At 47.0% G+C, this 15,537-nt stretch overlaps 1 protein-coding gene across 1 annotated transcript; it reads left to right on the top strand.

Annotated features, from left to right (window-relative positions):
- The first annotated feature begins 1,241 nt into the window (after positions 1-1,241).
- On the top strand, positions 1,242-15,353 carry LOC114437192 (ras-associating and dilute domain-containing protein-like). Its single transcript, XM_028407717.1, has 19 exons — positions 1,242-1,589; positions 1,680-2,276; positions 3,085-3,287; positions 3,700-3,874; positions 4,533-4,774; positions 5,580-6,007; positions 7,594-7,890; positions 7,974-8,348; positions 8,583-8,620; positions 8,701-8,933; positions 9,022-9,134; positions 11,938-12,196; positions 12,638-12,810; positions 12,935-13,079; positions 13,172-13,353; positions 13,517-13,913; positions 13,990-14,177; positions 14,259-14,398; positions 14,476-15,353. The coding sequence occupies exons 2-19, from the start codon at positions 2,149-2,151 to the stop codon at positions 14,567-14,569; spliced, it is 3,810 nt and encodes a 1,269-aa protein (XP_028263518.1). The 5' UTR covers positions 1,242-1,589; positions 1,680-2,148; the 3' UTR covers positions 14,570-15,353.
- The last annotated feature ends 184 nt before the right edge of the window (positions 15,354-15,537 follow it).

The raw sequence follows: 15,537 nt of genomic DNA, 5'->3' as shown, positions 1-15,537 counted from the left end.
TGATCCCCACTCACACGTTTTGCATGTTGGCAGCTTGTTTAGCTATCTGGGCCGTGATCGTGCTGCATTCAAATGCTGATGTTGTTTCGGGATAAATCTCAGGCAGCCATGTTTGTTTGGTGCGAGACCTGTGGGTTGACCTTTAGTTAAAGAAGTCACACTCCCAGCACATAAACAATGCACACACTTTGAACTTATTCTACTTTTATTGATTATAACTAAATTATGTACAATGTGTGGACCTTATGTGACCTTATTTCTGGCCCATGAGCCACCCTACTGATTCATTTTTGGCCCTTAAGAATTTAAATGCCTCTTCTCCAGAGTAAGAGCATCATCCAAGGTGTTGCTGGCTAAGCTAAGCTACATGTTAGCCCTCAGTGCAGTGCAGGAAAGTTGTTAAAAGACACATTTTTGGTGCAGAAAGACATCACTTAAGGCAGAAAGCCACATAATCTTTCCTCACTTTTGTTTGATTGCTGCACTTGTGCGCCCTCACAAGGTCATATCTGCCTGAGATAAAATGTTCCACATTAATCAGTTGTGGCAAAAACATCAGATAAAAATACCAAGGTCACTCCATGTCCATATGAAGCTACAGTGCCAAGCTGTATTCGTTTGTTGGGGGGGGGGTGTATAGATGGCAGCTGACTGTGAAATCTGAAGGCACCCAGAAGTAAGGCTTAGTTAAGGATCCCTGCCTCCTGCTTGCAGGTGCCTCCTCCTTGTCCAACAGGCGACCTGATTACCACACGTTAAGCCCTTCTGTTCTCTTCCTATGCTCCAAGAACAGCTGACCTTGGCCCACAGGCTGCAGCAGAGATTCCTCCGTGCCCGTGATTAGATGGATCTGCTCTGCAGGTGAATGAACTAGAGAAACCCCCCCCCCCCACACTGTGAACTTGCCATGACATGTGAGGGAAGCCCTTCGTTGTATTTACACTGCAGGAGCTGTCACAAGTCCTCAGGTATCAGCAGTGTCACGCAAAGAGGCTCCACCCAGCGCCATGTAAGCCCATTTATCTCCCACAGAGAGCTGTTTGATTGGTGTTACATAAGGAGGTGAGACTAAAACAAGAGAAATGTGTGAAAACTACACATTTTACTATATTTAGACAAATTGATTCCTTAAATTTTACACTTTACATTGAAAAAAAACAGCAGAAAAGTAGATCTGCTGCTGTTTTCAGAGGGGAGCCCTCCATCTAGTGGTCAACTGGGATAACTGCAACTTACATCAGGTACAAAGTGTGCACATTTTTGCATTTAAGGGTGTTCTGACCCACAATCCTTTACACATTAGTGTCGGAAAATCGAATATAAACTAGGTAGACCATTTTAAAGGTGTTTAATTTACATAAAGAAATAACTTTTTAAAGTCTAAATTTCTTACTTTGCCATTGTAGTTAAGTAGAAACTGGAAATCTGGTTAGTAGATAATATTTCACTTGCTCTGACAGATGACATGACGGGCATGTAATCTGTAATCTGTAATCTGTGTGAGATTCAGTGCAGCCTCGTATCTGTGCGCAGCCAGAAGATGGAGTCGTGGACGCAGGAATACTTGCTTCATGTTCTTCTCTCTGTTTGTGAGTTTGTTCCCTCAGTTTGTTTGCATCGAGGTTGTGTATTCATTCCATTCAAGACGTCCTACTAAACAACAGCTTTTTGCCAAATAGCGCGGGCCTGACGGGATCGCGCTGCTCTCCTCTCTGGGTGTTTTATTTTGAAAGTTGGCCTGCGGTGGGCGGGCTGGCATCTCTGAGCAGCTGCGTTGTCGACGCACATCTGGAGAGCGGGGTTGGTTCGGAATTTGAACCAAACTGCCCCCTTCTGGCACCGTGACGCGTGTTTGGATGTCTCCTCTCCGTGTCCGTGATGTTGTAATTCGAGGCTTGGTTGTTGGAGAGCAGCAGCAGCAGCAGCAGCAGCGACTCCAACAGCTGGATGCGTCCTGGAAACATCTGCAGCGCCTGTTCCGGAGTGCGTAAAAAGAAGCAGCTGCTGGATGGCTTTGCGCCGTTTGTCCTGGATCAGACATCTCCGGAATGAAGCAAAGAAATCGGCACCGATGGGACACGTGAAGAAGCCTCTCTGAGGACTGAACCGAAGTCTGCAACAGTTAAACTCGATCGGGAAGAACTCGGAATGAATCAGATGAAAAACTCCTCTGAGGAGCTGCGCGCTCTGCCTCCAAGACCCCCGAGTTTACCTGCAGCTTCTCCAAAGAGGCGCTTCGTCAGGCTGGGGAGGAAGGCTAGTGATGGCTCCCAGCAGTGAGTATGAACACATACACTTTGTACTAAAGGACATTAAAGTCAAAACAAGGCAAAAGATGCTTTATTTACACAGAAGTTCACAGAATACCTTTGAATCTTAAGTATTTCCAAATGCAGCTGGCTCATGCGTTAGACCTGTAATTCCTGTGTGGCACAGACTTACAATATTATTAGAAATCTTTAATATCCAAGTGGTGACGAAAGTGCAAGCAACCTTTGAACCACAGTGGTAAGAGGCTTTAGGAGGTTTAGCCAGAGGGAAACAACACTTCATTATTTTATTCATGCACTGAGAGAGAGCTCAAGGAGGCATGGTGCAGGACAGCAGGGCTGCCGGAGACAGATACGTATGTATTATAGAGATTTAATTGATATTTTATATTGCTAACTAATCTAATTTAATTGATCTGAGGGTTAAATATTTAATTTATTTATTTAATTTAAATTGAAGGTTAATTAATTGACTTTTTGAGGCTTCTTTAATTTTTATTTAATTTTTAATGTATTTTTTTTATCAATTTTTATTTTAATTTATCAAAATGTAACCAATTTACTTTACATTTTGTGAAACCACTTTCTTTTTATTTAATATTTGTAACATTTTTAAGAATATTTTGTCTGTTATGTTATTTATTTATTTTTAAATATTTAATCTTAATAAGCTGCTGATAATTAACAGTAACATCTATAAAGACAGAGGCGCCTCCCTCTTACAGCTGGTTACAACCAGCACAGTGGAGTAAGTGACGTCTTCAGTGACGTCTCTGGCTTTTCATCGCAGCCCTTTTTTTTTGTCCTTCATCAGGTCAGCTTCATCCAGTGGCAGCTCATCCACCTGCAGGTCAGCCGAGGGCGTGTCCGTCCGACAGCCCAGCAAGAGCCGCATCCGTCGTCATACCAACCGCCTCTCAGGGGTCTTCCTCCGCGGCCCCGACTCCAGCTCAGGTTCCATGGCGCTGACGGCAGGTCTCAGGTCTTCACTGTCTGTCCAAGCCAGGAAGGGAAGCGGTACGCGGCCTTACTTCCTCTCTGCACGCCACGCTTTGACTCTGTTGTCACAGGGGATGGTGCTGATGCTAATTTGTAGCATTTTTAACTTAAATTAAAGGCATGGTGACGTAATGGGAAATGTGGTTTCAAACCAACATTTAATGGAAGTGCAGTTTGAAGCTATTTTCATAAACAGTGCTGAGACAATCGGTTGCCTCTGTCTGCACAATGTTATGTTGAGGTTATGGAGACTTTTCTTGTGTCATTGATGCATGCAGTAATTTGACTGCACTTTGGGAACTAATTGGGCAAACAAATGCCAGTATGGACTCTTAACTGGCTCAGTTTTCATAATGGAGGCTTTAGATTGCATTACAGGAAACGATGTCATTGAAACATCCTGATGGTTTTTCTTCTTCATGTCACACAGTGGTGTCAGCTAACGCTCTGGCAGCAGAGGACCCATCGGAGTTGTCCAATCAGATAACAGCACCAGGAGTCCTGAAGATATTTGGAAATGAAATCTGTGAAGGAGCTCACTACAAGAGCGTCCTCGCCACCACACACTCCAGTGCAAAGGAGCTCGTCAAGGAGGCCCTTGAACGGTGAGTGTGTGTCTGCTCACCATATGTCCATGCTTCCTCTGGGCTCCATCATTTTGTACATCAAAGGAGTCAGACAGTTTTTTTTTTGGTCTTGTTGTGTCACGTCACTCCTGATCTGTCGTTCTGTACAGTGTGTTTGTGCCAGATAGTTGATTTAGTAAAGCCTGAAAACGTCTCCAGCAAACCGCAGATTCAGCCATGAAGGGTAGTGGGAGGGGGGTCAGTCTGTCAGTCTTTACAGTCAAAAACATAATGCAATGATTAATGCGAGTGGAATTCAGCCTGTAGAGGAAATCATTACTCTTTTCTTCCCCAGAGGAACTTCAACAACATCATGCGTTCAGTAACAGGTTAGCATTTAGCACATGCTAACCATTATGAGTCTGTTAGCGCCACTAGCTGTCAACAAGCGCCACCGCTGTCACAACTGCGGTACCAGCAATGCAATGAATCTTGGGAAGCTTGGGAAGCTTCGTTGTACTGCGCCTGGTTCTTGAAAATGTCTTTTTAGTGTCTTTCAGCACATTGGATTTGGTTCACTACTATCCTCTGCCAATCAGATGACAGGCATGGCACTTAGCAACTAGCATAGCATAGCAAATGTACGTTTCTGAATGATGGTGTCTTCAGTTAATATTATGCAAATGGTGCGACCTAGGTATGGCCTGAGCAAGGAGGAGGCGGAGTCCTACGTTCTCTGTGACACCATCGGCACCATCGGCACCGCCGACCGTCACCAGTGGAGGACCGAGGGCTTCAGGGTAGTGGGCGACCACGAGAAGCCCCTCCTCCTGCAGTCGCTATGGAAACCCCGAGAAGGTTTGGCGAGGCGGTTTGAAATCCAGAAGAGAAGCTCGGTAGAGGAGAAGACGGCCAAGGAGAAGGACACCATCACCGCCGGTAGGCTTCAGGGAGTGATTGCTTCACAAACACAACCACATCCTGAGTCGGGGTGTCTGCATGTCCTGGAACATGACCATTAAGTGAAGCATTGTCAGTATTAAATCCCAGCTTCTCACAGTTAAAAATGTGGTTTGTTGGCACGCTGGTTTTTTTTCCAAGCCAAGCCACACAGACCAAACTCTGTTTTAATGGTCTACTGTTTCTTTCTTTTCAATTTCTGTTACAAATTTGGGCTTCGACTTCATTCTTCCTGCCATTAAAATGGATGTTGCAGACACATTACACTTCCTCCACAGACACACCCTTTCTTTAATACCTCACTGCTACCAACAAAAGAGATTTACAGGCTTGATGGGACAAAGAATAGACAGAATGCTTGTCACGGACGGTGCTGTGACGGTGCAGGGTGGATTCATTTCTGTCATTACCATAATGGCTTCTGCTGGAGGCCCCTGCTGTGGTTGACACAGCTGCGGTCGTAGTGTAAAAGTGCGTCCTGTTATGTGTTTTGCTGGAATGAATGGCACAGCTTGTGATGGCCTTCTATCAGTGTCAGCTTGTGGATGCCTGCTGCGGGGTCGAACTTTTTTTTTGTTTAAATTTCCATGAGCTCTGTCTTTCTTTCCGCTGAGGTCTGTTTCCTGTGTGGGGCTTCTCCATGTTGACTCTGGCATAAACACACACCACGCACCAGGCTCACACACACCTCAGAGGAAAAAAAAGAAGAAGTGTTACCCGATCACCACCCCTTTTGTGTCAGTCTGAACACATTCCTTTGTTTGTTTATTCGTCTCCCTGTCAGGTATCAACGCTCAGGCCCGTAAGCTGCAGAAGAGCCGCTCCAGAGTGACCTCGACCCTCATACAGAGGACGACGGGTCGCAGCCAGAAGCTGTGGCGGAGCAAAAGTGAGATGGATCTCTTAGATTGCGACACCACAGATCATGACATGTGTGTCGTGGATGGACACCAAAACCTAAATCACGGTCCAGAGAGCGCCCCAGAACAGAACCACACTGGCGGCCTCCTCGCAGATCCCACCGAGGGGGACGTAGGGTCGCAGGCCAGAACAGAGACCCTCTGTCCGCCGAGGCCGAGAGGGGAGCGGGAAGGAGAGGAGTCGGAGAGGGAGGAGACGGAGAGCAGCGACGATAACACCACACAGTACTCCATTCACCCTCCTCACGACTGTCCGTACCTGCTGCTGCTGCAGGGCTGCAGCCTCGCACAGGTATCCAAACACAGACCGGGCCAGAATGAGAGAGAGGGAGAGAGAGAGTGGAGGGTGGTGTAGCAGAAGTGTAAGATATACATACTGTGTGTAGGACGTTTGACAGGAAACATTTTAAAAAGAGCAACCAGAGATGTATTTATATCAGTTTGTCAGATTTATGCAGCTCGTTCTCACCAGGAAAACTGAACATGAGCTTATTTCTCTGAGCCACATCTCTACATGTTTATGAGGTCTGGGAGGGGGTGGGGTGATTAATTCATTAAGTTTGTTTTAATGCCAAATTCAGCCTTGATTAAGTGTAGTTAAAAAACTAAACTTATGTTTAAAAAACCACAGACAAAGACAGAACAGGGGGAGTCAACCCTTGGACTCCTGTGTGGAAGTTTGCCGCGTTGTTAAGTGTGAATATAGTCACACTTATGGGAAAGTTTAGCCTGTTGCATCCAGGCGGGCTTGATCCAAGCAGTTGATGGGACTTATACCATAAATACAGATGATTACAGTCATGAAAATGAGTCAGAAAGAGGGTAAGAACTCTTGTAAACTCTTTTTCTTACATTTCACCAGAAGAATTTACAAAACGAAGTGAAAATGACACCAGGTTTGACCACATTGAGGGATAAAGATTAGATGTAAATTAGATGAAGTGGCCTATTATGGCAGGTTAACATACAATTTTTAGTCTTGTGACTTTCAGATGTTTCCACAGCATTTTTTGAGTGATTTCCAAGAGTTTAAATCGAGGCAACTGGACTCAAGGATTGTTTTTTGAAGCCGTTTCGCCGCTCCCGCAAGTGGCTTCTTCAGTCCTGCTTCATTCTTGAGTGATTGCACTTGTTATTCAGCTGGGAGAATCGGTAGTTGACGGCTAGGAATGAAACGCTAATGTGTGTTTATCTTGAAATTAAGAGCCTATTGTGTCCAAAAAAATCTGAGCTGTAACAGCACGATAACAACGGGGCTCAGTGGACGGCAGGTTCCTCCTCTCTTCTCATGTTCCATCACAGCTTTGCAGGATAAGTGTGTTGGATTAGATCCATCAGGACATTAAATACAGTGTTATGGCCTTACTGTAAAAATGTGTGTGAGTGTGTTTTCAGTGTAAAGGGTGAGGCGGGGGGATGAGAGGTCAGGGAACTGTACACTGTTAAAAACTCATGTGTCAAAACACCGACCAGGAAACTGAAAACGACCGCCTGGCACTGCTTCCTGACTGATTACCACTGGTTTTCTAACGGTGGATAACTGCCACACACACACACACACACACACACGCCTCCCTGTGCTGATTCGGACTCTGCGTCACAGTTGTTTTCCCGTCACAGTACAGCCATGAACAAGGTTCATGTGTGTATTAATTCAGCTGCTTAAATCTGTCCGGTTGGAAAAGACGGGCATCACAAGGGGAACGTCAACCATAATAATCCCCGCACATTGTGTTGGTTTAATCAAACATTGTTTGTCGAATCAGGCTTGGCTCAGGACTATAATTCTAATACCTCCGCATGATCAGACTGTTAAGCTTTCACTGAGAGAGACTGTTGTTACGTAGAAGTGGGAACTAAAATAAGTCTCCCCCTCAGGACTTTGTCATCTACCTGCTGGCTGGCCCTCACGTCGTCATCGGCCAGCTAGCTGATCACAAAGATGGATCAAAGGCTGACATCGTCTTGTCTGCTGCCGATATCCTCCCGAGACACTGCTACTTCCACCGCAGCAGTGTCGGCGCCCCCACCATGCTCTGCCCGTGTCAAGACGCTGTGGTTACGAGGAACGGCGAGGTGCTGAGAAACGGCGTCCAGCTGAGCACCGGTGACGTCATCGGGTTGGGGCAGCAGTACCTGTTCCTCTTCAAAGACCCCTTAGCTTTGGCGCACAAGGTGAGACACTGTTATGAAAGATGATGGATTTGTATGCAAGTAAAAAGCCTTTATGTTTCTTATTTTGTTTGCTGGACATGCAGGGAGTGAGCGGTGCTGCCGAGCAGTGGATGCCGCGCCACGCCACTCCTCCTGCTCAAGAAATGATCCTTTGCAACACCTGCATCTCCACCTGCACTGACTTCCAAAGCCAACACTGCAAACAGCCGCCCGCCAGCGGGCCTCCGTTTCTGAAATCAGCCGACGGCCACAGCCTGACTCTGAACTACGAGGCCGAGGACGAGGGCTGTGTCGTCAAGGAAATCCTTACAACGGGAAGCGGTCTGGATGACACGCCTTCGCTGACGGTTTCCTTTTTGTTGTGCACGTGTCTTCAGCATTCATCGGCGTGCCTTCATTCGTCAGACCTCCGCAGGCTGCTGCTGCTCATTGCAAGTGGAGTTCAGAGTGCTGTGTGGGTGAGTGGTGAAGCTTTTTTTCCACTGCAGGACTAAGAACCTTTTCTAGGAACCAACCTATCTGCAACAGGCTCTCATAAACAGCCATGACTGAGATCCTGCAGGGGCAAGAGACATGTCTGAGCATCCAGGGTCTACATTAGTGATCTTGGGACATTTTCATGGTGCAGCTTTCTGAATGACGGCGTACACGATTCAACGACTCATCGCAAAATGTTTTGTCATTTCCTGCAGGAACACACTAAAGACCTGGCTGCAGTTCAGCCTGAAGGGTAAGCACACCTTACTCTATGTTTCCACAGCCATCAGTTATGTGACACCTAACAGAGGAGCTTTTCTTCATGTGTGGCAGTGAAGGCCCCAGTCCAGAGGACCTCCAGTCTCACAGTCTGCATCAGGTGTTCTGCGGACTGCGCCCCCTGGTGGTGTGGATGTCCAACAGTCTGGAGCTGCTGCAGTTCATCCAGTACCAGCTGCCTTTCATTCTGGAGTGGAGAACCCGACAGGAGCAGGGACACGAGGTGGAGGAAGAGGAGAAGGAGGAAAGAGAGGACGATGATGAGAGCAAGGAAGTGGAGAACATCGGTTAGTTGTATGCACAGAGGCACCGAGTCTCCACGTTTTTAAATCCTGTCTAACTCTAATGTTTCTGTGTTTGTAAACATGTCTTCAGCCTTGTTTGAGCGTCGTCTGTCTTGTGTGCGCTCAGCCAGCGAGGAGACGATGGCCGTCCTGGAGGAGGTCATCATGCTCGCCTTCCAACAGTCCGTGTACTACATCACCAAGGTAAAAAATTCAACTAGAGTTTACCAAGTATTGGTTGTGTAGCAGCTCCACCTGGACCATTCATTAGTGGTCATGGTGTGTAGCTTAAGAAAAGAAAATAATCAGAGACAGGCTGAGAATAAAGAGCCTAGTTAGCCGCTCTGACAGCTTTCTAATAGACCAAACAGCCACAGTGCCAGACCACACTGGAGGCATTGTGACATGGGAGAGAGACAGGACACCAAAGGGCTTCTGTGTGTGTGTCTGTGCGTGTCTGTGTGTGTGTGAACTCATGTATGAATGTAAGATTGAAAGAAAGAGTAGCCTCTCCCTCCAGGTCCTGCAGTTTTTCTGCTTTTATTAGCTTTCTAGCTAAAAAAATCAAACACAGTGCATTTGATGTGTCCCCTACCTCCTAGTCTCCATGCTAATCTAGGCTAATCACTCCTTTCCTATACTGTCTGCACATCCATGAGAGTGGTATAAGTATAAACGAGGGGCAGTTTATAAAGAGAGTCCATGTTGTGATTTATTCTCCAGCACGTTCCATGGAAAATAATGTAATAATATTTCATTGTAGCCACAGTATCCAGTTTGTGTGCATTTTCACTGAAGCACCACACCCATGGAACTGTGCCCAGGGGAGTTTTAGACAAATTTCCAGTGGAACTGTGTGGGTGTGGGTCAAAAAACCCCATCCAGAAAGACACTAATGAGGAGATTGGCCTATTTCAAGTTCATATATGTATATATAATGACATCAAACTCACTCTTTATTTTAGAACTCAAACCTGATAACTGAGGTGGACGTTCATTCAGATTCTCCCCTTCCTTTGACCTGAACGCTCCCATCAGGCGTTTGCAGAGTTCAGGCATACGTCTTACTGAGCCACATCAGAGACTGTATTAGTGCATTAGCTCTGGTCTGACATGATGTTAGCAGCAGCAGCAGCAGCCAAGAGGGGCCCGGATCCTCACATGTCCTGCCAGTTGGACTTCAGATGGACCTTGTGCCTGATGCGCCAGTTTTAAGTCTTCTTCCACATCAGTTTCCCATACAGGAAGGAAATCAGTCATATGACACTGGATCGCTAGTAGTAGCTGTCGTTTTTTTTTTTATTAGACAGCACATTTTGCTTAGCGCAGGAGGATGTGGTTATCTAACTACCTGCTCTCAGATAGCATTTTTCCCCCACTCATGACTTCCAGATGTGTTTTTGTCAGTAAATCCATAAATAATCCAGGATAGTATGATGTTGCCTTAAATGGGAATGAAGCTGCCTCTATGGTGCTAACATTAGCTTAGCATTGTCTCATCATTAAATTGTACATGTCGCACATTGTTTTATCCAACGAACTTCAGATAGCAAACAAGCTAGTTGATGCTAAACTCCAAAAAAGACGACCTCAGCTCAGTAGATGGGGATTAATAACAACTTTATTCGATATTTTCTTGATGTCAGTGTAAGATGAAATCATCAGACCCCTAAAGAGAACCATGCAGTAGTGCAACATCTGAATACTGCAGTCCAGACGACTTCGTGATTTCACTACAGTCAGTTTTACAGGAGTGAAATTTGGACAAAGTCTCCCGTTTTCCTGGTCTTGACATTTAACCCAAACACGGCTCGTCATCCATCATGCTTGTCACTTCACAGAAAGCTTTGATCCGTGAGGAATGTGGAGGTGTCAAACAAGCGCAGCTCTGCCGTCCCTTCACTCGGCTGCTGGTTCACCGGGTTCAGTCGTTTTTGGCACCGCTGCTCGTCTGACCCCGGGATTCAGCAGGGATTTTAAGATTTGACTCAGCCTCAGTTTGTTTGAAACGCCAGCTCACCTTGCTGTCTCAGCGAGTCAGACAGTGACACTGTAACCTCCTCACAGCAGTGATCGCATTTTCTTAAATCTGTTGTTTCGTGCTTGTGATGGATGGAAAACAAAAGGCGCCACTGGTGAGCAGCTATTCCAGCTGAAGTCATCATGTCATGATGAATAAAGGCGCACTTTTACAGGCTTGTGGGCAGACTGTGTGTTTACTTGTCCGTCACAGTGAATGCACAAATAAAGCTTTTTAGCCCGGACTCCAGGCTTAATACATGCCATGGATGCATGTGGTCATCTCTGGATCCAGCGCTGTTGAGTGAATGAATCCTCTCTGGCTTGGCTCTGCTAAGCGACTTTTTCCAACCAGCAACACTTGGGAGATTATTTTGGTTTAATCTCTGGCCGTTCCCCTTTGTCTCGTGCGTGATGGGAGCTGTTAGTGTTCATGTTCGGCCTGCTGCTGCTGGGACCCTACAGTAAATGAAAACTGATCTCCTCAGGGTGGATTCCTCCAGAACTCTTCACTCAGCAGTCCTTGTTGCAGCACCATGCCAAGCCCACATAAGCCATATTCAGCTTTTTAGGAATGTGGATCTACAGCTGCCTCTGGCACTCGGATGATTGGTGGGTGTAAGAGTGAGATTGGAGGGGAAAGGGGGATGTCTGTGTACAATTATCCCGAACAAAGCTGTCGTTGTCCAGGTTCTCTCTGAAGAACAGCAAAGACCTTTGGCTGAAAATGTTTAAACTCCTTTAATTCTGCAACTGCTGCTTGTGTCAAACTGTGTATGAGCCGTTCTGCAGTGCGAGAGATGCTGTTTGGGTGGTCTGAAATCTGGGTTAGAGGGTTACATGTTTCATCCCAGTGATCAGAACACTCACCACACAACGTTAACTTTTCCAACCTCACACTGACCCACAGGAATTGTCAATAATCTCCAGCTCCACATGGACGAGTGAGTCACTCCGAGCTGCTCCGTCTTGCTTTGTTTCTCACCAGGTCCTCTACCCGCTCCTGCCAGGGCTTCTGGACTGCAACCCGTTCAGAGAAAGTCCCGACGCACAGGCGTCTGGTGATCGGCTTCTGGGTAGCAGCGGACTTCGGGTCCCCGGGGAGATCCAGCAGGTGGTTTTGGTTCTGACTGAGAGCTGGATGCTTCTCTCGGACTGCCAGGTCCACCCAGAGATTTCCTCGCAGCTCATCGGATACCTCTTCTACTTCATCAACGCATCACTCTTCAACTCGCTCATGGAGAGAGGTACATCATCATCATCATCATCAGGGTCATCTATAAGGAATAATCCCCACACATCACCACAGTTTGACATCCGTGTGCAGGTGCTGCAGCCTAATGCTCATATTAGAGCAAATTTAGAAGGAGCTGGACTGAAGATTTTCCATTAGTCCTGTGCAAAGTCTGCAGGCTGGATCTTTAGACGCATGTTGTTGAACATTAGTGGTACTTCCTCCTGGCTTCCTGGGAGGCAGGAAGGACCGCTCACACCGTACATAGGGTTTAAACAAGTCACTACTTTACACTGTGGATGTATGGACATGTTTAGTCACATGTGTTTTTGGATTATAGACACCTGACTCATCTGCTTTTTTATTTTTTTTTTAGAAGCTATTTTACAGCAGGAAACCTCTGTCACAAAGAAACACGTGGATGTTGTAAGAGTTTCTCCTGATGTGTACACAGGCTCGGAGCCAGGTTTCTACCAGTGGTCCAGAGGGGTGAGAATGCGGGCAAATCTGGACTTACTCCTAGACTGGGCCCACACAGCTGGACTTGGGGAACTGGCCTTGGAGCACACACACACTCTCTCATCGGCTATCAATCTTCTGGCTACGCCCAGAAAGAATTTACTGCAGGTAGACACATGCACACGCACACAAAGTTAGAAACACACAACTATAAATAACCCCCAGGAAGGCAGAGAGATTACATGCAGACTTTTATTTTGAAGTGCAATTTTAACTTTCTGTGTGTGTGTAGAAATCTTGGGGGTCGTTGCGCTCTGATTATCCTGCCCTGTGTCCGGCCCAGCTCAACCACCTGCTGAGTCTGTACACTCCAGCTTCGCCCTGCCAGCACACATGGACTCCATCAACACAGGACCAAGCAGCAGCACATCAAACAGGTGGGCAGACCACAAGGTGGCGTACTGTAAAATCTGCCTTTTACCTTTTACCTTTGATTCATTTTGCAACATGTCCGTCCCGTCCTCCTCAGCTGATATCCTGGAGAGCTTCGACACCCACCACCCCCTGGTGCTCCCTGACGGGGGCTACCAGTTCCAGCTGAGGAGGACCGTGACGGATTCGGCTCTGAGGAAACAGCTGGACAAGCTCAGGGAATTTATATCCTCCATTTCTAACCAACAGCTGCACGTCACGGCTACGGGGGAACAACAGGTACAACATGTTTGATTGTTATCCATAAACCACTGGCAAGCAAAACCAAAAAGCAGACTGGCAGGTAGCATCAAGCTAGGGGACGCCATTTAGCTCCTTGAGTGTGATATCAGTCTGCTTGTATTTTTTTATCTGTGGTTTTCATGGATGCCATCTCTTCCAGAGTGGTTCCCTTCCTTTGGGCGCTAACCTGACTAAGATAGATAAAGAAGAACCCTTGAATGCGTCACCAGCTGAGCTGATACCTCAGATTACTGTCCAAATCCACCCGCAGTCTTCTGCTACCTCAACTGTCTTACCTCCATCGCCACCATCTCCTCTCTTCTCCCACTACCCGGATGAGTTCAGCTCCTGCAGCGCCCTTATTTTGTCCCAAAAACTCCGAAATCTGGAGCTGGAGACCAGAGAGCGTGACAGCAGAGAGGCGAGGAGGTCAGCTCTGGACCCCTCCTGTCTCCTCACCCCACCCAACACCCCGCTCATAATAGATCTTGTCGATTTGGTGAAGACAGACCAGGATAAGTGTATGAAGAGCGACCCCGATGCACTTTCTGAGGAAGGTATGGCAGAAAGACGTCTCCACTCAGGTCGTCCCTCTGTGACAGAACCTGAACCTGCCCTTTATGTTCTCTGTAGGTGGGTTAGTGTTTGAATGCCTGGCGGCCCTGAAATCTGACTGCAGCAGTTTGAAACGACTTGTGGAAGTGAAAGAGGAAGAGGAGGAAGAGGAAGAGGCAGATGATGATGACCTCAACGATGAGGTTTTTAGCTTGGAGCTGGAGCGAGGAGAACGGGGACTGGGCCTGGCTCTGGTGGACACGAGGGTGAGTGAGGAAGCGCCGTGTGCTGTGGCTGTAAAATCTTGTGCGTCAGCGACGACTTGATTCATAGATTTCATGTTTCAGGACACTTCGATGAAGGCGAAAGGCATCTTCATCCGTGAGGTGGTCCCGGACTCTCCTGCAGCCCGGTGTGAGAAGCTGGTACCAGGAGACAGGATCCTGGCTGTTAATGGAGTCAGTCTGCTTGGACTGGACTACTACAGGTGACAGATCAGAGGCACATTCAGCAGGTTTTATATTGATAAGCAGCTTTAGTTACATGTCCTGTTTCTTCTGTCAGTGGAAGAGAGCTGATCCAGTCCTCGGGCGACAGGCTGAGGCTACTGGTGGCCAGGTCGGACTGGATGGCCAAGGCTGTACAGGCTGAGAGCTGACACTATGTTTGCTAAGCATTAATGAGGGCAGAGACAATGATGTTTTCTCTTGGTTGAGCTGCATCTTCGTGGGTTTGGAGGCTTGATGTCGTTGCACAGTTTGGGTTGAACCTTTAAGAAGAGCAGCCGTATGATGAAGGTCTTGAAGCTCGGGACACTGTTCAGGCTGCTACCATATACACAGATGCACTAAAGAGCAGGTCCCCTTCTATTACCAGAGTTTCCCTTCTTGTGCTGATCGCTCACTGACCTCCTCATTTAACACTTCATCAGCATTCACAGCCGGTCTGACCTGGAGACGGAGATCAGGTTTTAATGATGCACAGTGTTCAGACTGTTAGCAGTGTTACATATATAAAACCTAATGCACACATCCGTCCACACCACCACAACAAGCCGTCAGCATGGGAACATCCATCCAAGGGTGTGCAGTGACTGCCCTCTACTGGCAGACACCTGACACCTCAGTTTTTCTATGATGAGCACAGCAGAGGGCAGGGTTCAGAGAGATCACCAGAGCACCAGAGACCTGTGAGGTCGGTCTTTGTCTTGTCAACACAGAGAGGCTGTGTCACCGCTCAGGTTGTCCTTATCCCAGACGATGATTCATATATTTGCAGGAAAAAAAAACAAGGAAAATCGGAGGAACTTTTTTTTTATTATTATCATTCATCGTCTTGATAAAGCGTTTGGACGTGTTGCGGCTGTTACATGTTGAGAAACCATAAATGCTTACTGCCATTCTGAGTGTGTCTGTGTGAGTAATATTAAAGTGAGTGGACTTCTTCATGTAATCCAGACGTACCAAAAAACCTGGCACACCACCTGCAGGACTGTGCAGCATGTCTTGTATCAGTGGAAAGGGGGGGGGGTTACTGGTGGCCAGATCAGACTGGATGACCTGGAGGGCTTGTAGGTCACCTTCTACTACCAGTTGTAATGAAGGTAACACAGACAGGTTATTTCCA

The sequence above is a fragment of the Parambassis ranga genome, chromosome 6 (genome assembly GCF_900634625.1).
Source record: "Parambassis ranga chromosome 6, fParRan2.1, whole genome shotgun sequence".
Lineage (NCBI taxonomy): Eukaryota > Metazoa > Chordata > Actinopteri > Ambassidae > Parambassis > Parambassis ranga.
The sequence above is the reverse complement of the archived record's forward strand: the minus strand, read 5'-3'. Positions and strand labels throughout refer to the sequence as shown.

Bases quoted from the DNA above. Each gene is read 5' to 3' on its own strand.
- LOC114437192 (XM_028407717.1), top strand. From the start codon at position 2,149: ATGAATCAGATGAAAAACTCCTCTGAGGAGCTGCGCGCTCTGCCTCCA. The intron at 8,621-8,700 runs GTAAGCACACCT...CATGTGTGGCAG, and splicing joins GCTGCAGTTCAGCCTGAAGG to TGAAGGCCCCAGTCCAGAGG. The intron at 14,178-14,258 runs GTGAGTGAGGAA...TTCATGTTTCAG, and splicing joins TGGCTCTGGTGGACACGAGG to GACACTTCGATGAAGGCGAA.